General features: G+C 38.6%; 1 protein-coding gene across 1 annotated transcript; it reads left to right on the top strand.

Moving 5' to 3' along the window:
- The first annotated feature begins 224 nt into the window (after window positions 1-224).
- On the top strand, window positions 225-2,868 carry LOC145014734 (laccase-4-like). Its single transcript, XM_078973162.1, has 6 exons — window positions 225-383; window positions 469-620; window positions 931-1,175; window positions 1,262-1,390; window positions 1,497-2,417; window positions 2,506-2,868. The coding sequence occupies exons 1-6, from the start codon at window positions 282-284 to the stop codon at window positions 2,634-2,636; spliced, it is 1,680 nt and encodes a 559-aa protein (XP_078829288.1). The 5' UTR covers window positions 225-281; the 3' UTR covers window positions 2,637-2,868.
- The last annotated feature ends 3,335 nt before the right edge of the window (window positions 2,869-6,203 follow it).

The raw sequence follows: 6,203 nt of genomic DNA on the forward strand, positions 1-6,203 counted from the left end.
AAAAGTTAGTTGTCGCATAACAACTTTGTGTAGCTGCCAAGTAAAATGTAGTAGATATTGTACCAAATCCTTTTTCATTTTCATTATATATTTTTTGTGAAATTATTCCTAAAAATGAACTAAGCAAGAAACGTATGCGATTTAAGCCTACCCAATCCACCTAACGGGGTAAAAGGGACATTTCAGCAAAGGCACTATGTACTTCCCCTTTATATGCTTTCTGTTCTATCTGCTACCACCACAAACTACTAGAACTTCAAACAGAAGAGGAGGGAAGAGACATGGTGATGACATGGTTGCGATTAGTGGTGGTAGCAGCGGTGATGGCGGCTTTCACTTTTCCCCCATTAGTCGAGTGCCGGATCCGTCATTACAAATTCAATGTGCGTCCTTCCTGCAAAATTTAAATGTACAAAGCACATTGTATGATTAATTTTCTAAAACTATATGTTTTGATAATATATGCAGGTGGTGATGAAGAACACAACAAAATTGTGCGAAAGTAAGCCTATTGTGACAGTTAATGGTCGTTTCCCAGGTCCGACTATAGTCGCTAGGGAGGACGACACGGTAATGGTCAAGGTGGTCAATCACGTCAAATATAATCTTAGTGTCCACTGGTTAGTAGCTTTATTTCTTAACTATATATGTATTTTCGAGTTAATGCATGTTGAACTTGTTAGTATCTCACATCTTCTATGTATGTTGAATGCTACATTAATCTTTTCTCAAATGCTCTTTGATTTAAATCTAGTACTCTACATATCTTAACTAACATGGTATCAAAGCACCACCTTAAAGAATAAAGGGTAAACACATTTAGTCATATTCATCTAAGTCGTCCACACTTTCTACTTAGATGGAACTTTTGAAAAATAATCTAAAGCTCTACATGTCTAACACAAGTGATGTCTATTGTGACAAACCTAGGCATGGTGTGCGACAACTAAGGACAGGTTGGGCTGATGGCCCAGCCTACATAACACAATGCCCGATTCAGCCGGAGCAGACCTATGTTTCTAAGTTCACCCTAACGGGTCAAAGAGGAACCCTTTGGTGGCATGCACATATTTTATGGCTAAGGGCCACAGTCCATGGTGCCATTGTCATCTTACCAAAGCGTGGGGTCCCTTACCCCTACCCGAAGCCTCATAAGGAAGTTGTGGTTGTGTTGGGTGAAGTCTCTTAATTAATTATTTTCAAATTAAGGATTAATTAAAAGTCATCATCAAACTAACTTACTTAAGCTTGTGATTTTCAGGAGAATGGTGGAAAGCAGATACCGAAGCTGTGATCAACCAGGCGCAAAAACTAGGACAAGCCCCAAATGTGTCAGATGCTCACACCATCAATGGACATCCTGGACCTATTTCGAATTGTGTAGAGAATGGTAGCTTTTCTTATGTACAAAAACTATTATATAAAGATATCTAGTAGTGAGTATAATTAATTATTTAAAAATTTCAATCAATTTTGTTGTGTATATAATGTGTAAGGTGGGTTCAAACTACCTGTGGATCAAGGAAAGACATACATGCTAAGAATCGTCAACGCTGCACTGAATGAAGAGTTGTTTTTTAGAATCGCCGGACATAAGTTCACTGTGGTTGAAGTGGATGCAACTTATGTCAAACCCTTTACGACAGACACCGTTTTAATAGCACCAGGACAAACCACAAACGCACTTGTCACAGCAACCCAAACTGCCGGAAAATACCTAGTCGCAGCTTCTCCATTCATGGATGCACCTATTGCAGTTGATAACGTGACTGCAATCGCCGCCCTACATTACTCCGGCACTGTCTCATCCGCCGCCACTAAACTGGTTGCTCCTCCACCTCAAAACGCAACTCCGGTCGCTAACAACTTCATAAACTCTTTGAAAAGCTTGAATTCCGTGAACTACCCCGCGAACTTCCCATTGACTATCGATCATGACTTGTTTTTCACCATCGGCCTTGGGATCAACCCTTGTTCGACTTGTGTTAATGGTAGCAGGGTGGCTGCCAGTATTAATAATATCACATTTATCATGCCGACAACCGCACTTCTGCAAGCACATTACTTTAATATAAGCGGGGTGTTCACCGACGACTTCCCTAGCAAGCCATTAATGCCATACAATTACACCGGCACCCAGCCGGCAAACTTTGCAACGACAAACGGTACAAGATTATACAGACTTGCTTATAACGCCACCGTGCAACTCGTCTTGCAAGACACCGGAATGCTCACACCGGAAAGCCATCCGCTTCATTTGCATGGATTCAACTTTTTCGTGGTAGGAAGGGGAATCGGTAATTACAATCCCATTACTGATCCTAAGAAGTTTAATCTTGTCGACCCTGTTGAGAGGAACACCGTTGGAGTCCCGGCGGGAGGATGGACTGCTATCAGATTCCGAGCCGACAATCCTGGTACATAATCAATCTTTCGTTAAGTTTACGTATTTTTGAACTACTTGATCATCGTTTTAAAACCATTTTCAATCGATATATTGTTCAGGAGTTTGGTTCATGCATTGTCATCTGGAAGTGCACACGACATGGGGACTGAAGATGGCATTTGTTGTGGACAATGGTAAAGGCCCAAAGGAGTCGATTCGCCCACCTCCTAGTGATCTCCCAAAGTGTTAGAATATTTTATGGAAGTTTTCACGAAATCAATGAGTTGTGCAGCCCGTTTAAGTTGCTCGGGGTTTAATACACACAACCCAAATATTATTGGGCCTAATGCAACGTGCCAAGCCTTTTAAAACCTTTTTTTTTTTTCTTCTTTTCTCGATCTATTTTTCTTTTTTTAAAGTTGAGTGGTTGTAATTATTTATAAATACATTTCTTACTACTAAATTCTAATGTTTAGTTAAAAGTGGTATTTGTCGGTCTGGAAATAAATACCAAGTTTCATTAGTGATATAGTGAAATAAATGTAATGTTTCTTTGAAAGTCGATTATATTACAATTACTTTAGAACTAACAAAATGTCAGGACCATTATAAATTACCATACCGAGGGCAAAACCTTCAAATGATTACAACCCTAAATAACCCAAGTAAAACAAGGTACATTGCATAAAATGTTAATCCTTTAGTACGACAATGATTGAATGTCATTGAGTATTTTTGGTACCCGTTTAAGCCTACTTTGGAATATTTACTTCGTTCCTTGATCTCCAGAAATGCCAAAAGTTGATGAAAGAAGAATAGCACCAAAAAGCTTGGATTCCTTTAGTATGAAATTTTTTTCTTTGTTTTTGAAACAAAACATGAAAAACATATTGTAATAAATCTTTTTAGAGTAAGTGCCAAATGTTCGTTTTACTAATTGGAACTTAATAATCTATATTAAACACCATTATTTTATAAGATTATAACATATACATATTGTACGACCGAGATCCTCTATGCATCTATTCAATATGAAATAAAAAAGTTTTCGTACAAGCGTGGAATTCTAAAAAAAATTAAAACATTTTACTTCCCAGGAAACAATCGTGGGTTTACAATAAAAATCTATCTATTACAAGAACAACAAGGAATTACAAAGAATGGCATCCTACTATCTAAATCTTCCTTGTGCTCCTGTCTTCTCTTCAGGTACAATGACTGCTACAACATGAACCTGAAAAAAATAAAACTCTACAGTATCAGACACTATGTGTCTGGTGAGTTATTGTTCTTTCTTTTCTTCTTTTTCTCATACTCTATCTTCTAACTCATTCTCTAATAGCATACACTGCTACTCTTCGCTTTTATTTTTCTCTAATATTTCTCTTTTTTTTATAGCATACACTACTATCTTATCTTTCTTAACTTTATCCCTTTCTCTCCTATATTCTTTCTCTTAAGCCTCTTAACATGCTCTTCTCATATTATTTTCTTAGCCTCTTAACATGGCCTTCTCATACTCTATCGCTTAGCCTCTTAAAGGATTCCTCTCACACTCTATTTATGTCTCTAATTGTCTCTTGTTTACTCTATCTCTTACTCTGCTCTCAACCTCTTAACAAGCTCTTCTCATGCTATATACATACTCTAACCCTTTGTCTTTTCTATTCTCATCTCTGGTGCCTCAGCACTCTATACACATCTAGACCAAAGGTCTAATCTCATACTCTAAGGGAATAATATGCCACTTTCATTACTAGGCACACTAACCTAGTCTCAACCTCTCTTTCTTTCTTTCTTTCTTTCTTTCTTTCTCTCTCTCTCTCTCTCTCTATCTTTCTCTCTCTCTCTCTCTTATGACCCCTCGTGGATCCTTCGTCTTCCTTCTTACTCTTGAATCCCTGATGGATTCCTTACTCTTGAATCCCTGATGGATTCCTTAATCTTAACCCCTTATGGGTTACATTTAAGTTCTTACAAAGAACTCTCCAGTCTTGTCCCTCGCAAGGAACCTTTCTCTATCTTTTTTAATCATAGTCAATCTAGATTCTTGCAAGAATCCTCTATCTATATTCACAGAGGGAATCATCTATCTCTTTCCCATAGGGACATAATCTCATTCCTGCAGGAATCATACTCTTTGTTCTTGTTGGAACCTCTACTCTTATTCCTAAATGAATCTTCCATCTTTTGTCCCCTTGGGAACCTTACTCTTATTCATGCATGAATTTTCTATCGTTTGTCCCTGAAGGAACCATACTCATGTTCCTGTAGGAACAATCTATCTTTTGTCCGGAAAGGTGTAACGACCCAATTTTCAAAGTAAAATTTTCATTTTAGAATAACCAAACATGATGTCATACATTAAGAAATCCAGTGATAATTGTTTTCAAAACATAAGTTAAATACAACTTTTACTCCAAACATCAGAGTGTCCCAAAAAGTTTGTAAGAGAGTGCACGCCGCACCATCATGCCTTGCCCTTGGAATCTGAAGTACCTGAAACCATAAACAAACCTGTAAGCACGAAGCTTAGTGAGTTCCCCAGAGCATACCTCACACACATAACCACATAACATGCTAGCTATAAAAGCTACCTCTACCACATACACATATCAATCAGCTATAAAGTTACCATTACCACATGACACATATCATTTAGCTATAAAGCTACCTCTACCACATAACACATATCAATTAGTTATAAAGCTATCTCTACCATTAGCCACAAGGCTATCTCTACCTTTAGGCATACAGGCTATCTCTACCATTAGCCATACAGGCTATCTCTACCATTACCCCTACAGGCTATCTCTACCTTTAGCTGTAAGCAATCTCTACCACATATCAATGCATAACAATGCCACACACCTTTACATAGAAAGTATACCAACTATCATAAAATGGGCCAGCCTTGGTGCCTTAAACCCATTGGTATGGTGAGAAGACTCACCGCGAATGCAGAAGCTTCCTGAAGAAATCCTTAGTTGTTGCCATGACCACTTCCTGACCATCAATACCGATACAATATACCCAATTAGCAACTGGGGCCCATACCATAACCCTTAATCCATGCATGGGGGTAAAATAACAATTTTACTCCTAGCCCAGTATGATCCAAAACTAAGGCCTAATCCTCAAAATAAAACCCAACACTAGGTAGGCTTTCCATGCCCACTAGTGGTCCACCAATGGCCCAACTTGCTCAATTGGTCCCAATCCCTTTAATGGGTCTTACCCTAAGCCTAAACATGTCAGTGGCCCAAAACATATGATTCTTGATGGCCCACTTAATCCCAAAGACCCAAAGTCGATCGCTTGGCCCAACCCGAGGCCCAAAACACTACAAGCCCAAAACTAATGAGTACGCGGGGCGTACTCTTATATATGTTAAGCGTACTGACTGGAAGTGGTGTATACGAGCGTACTCCTCTATTAAGCTACTTTTCCATTAAGTGCATAATACTCGGAATTTCCAACATCAAACCTTATATCTAGGTCCATTAAAACGTCTTAAGGCATAAAGTTGGCAACTTTATGCCTTTGCATGCTTCATATGCTCTCAACAACCCATTAAGACCTTTCCAAGGGTCTTGATCCATGCATGGGGTTAGGATACTCATCAAGATGGCATTTTTATGAAGTGGATAGACTAAAGGACCTCATATCTACTCTCCCTAAGCTCTAGAGTTGCCCAACTCCCAAGAGATAGTCTAAAAGCTCATAAAAACACCAAACAAGTGTGATAACCATCAATTTCCGATCAAGTCAAAGTCAAATAAAGTTAACAGGTCAAACCAGTCAGCTCATCTAACCC

Source organism: Lactuca saligna, chromosome 9 (assembly GCF_052625555.1).
Source record: "Lactuca saligna cultivar CGN05327 chromosome 9, ASM5262555v1, whole genome shotgun sequence".
Lineage (NCBI taxonomy): Eukaryota > Viridiplantae > Streptophyta > Magnoliopsida > Asterales > Asteraceae > Lactuca > Lactuca saligna.

Bases quoted from the DNA above. Each gene is read 5' to 3' on its own strand.
- LOC145014734 (XM_078973162.1), top strand. From the start codon at position 282: ATGGTGATGACATGGTTGCGATTAGTGGTGGTAGCAGCGGTGATGGCG. The intron at 1,176-1,261 runs GTGAAGTCTCTT...TGTGATTTTCAG, and splicing joins GGAAGTTGTGGTTGTGTTGG to GAGAATGGTGGAAAGCAGAT. The intron at 2,418-2,505 runs GTACATAATCAA...TATATTGTTCAG, and splicing joins ATTCCGAGCCGACAATCCTG to GAGTTTGGTTCATGCATTGT.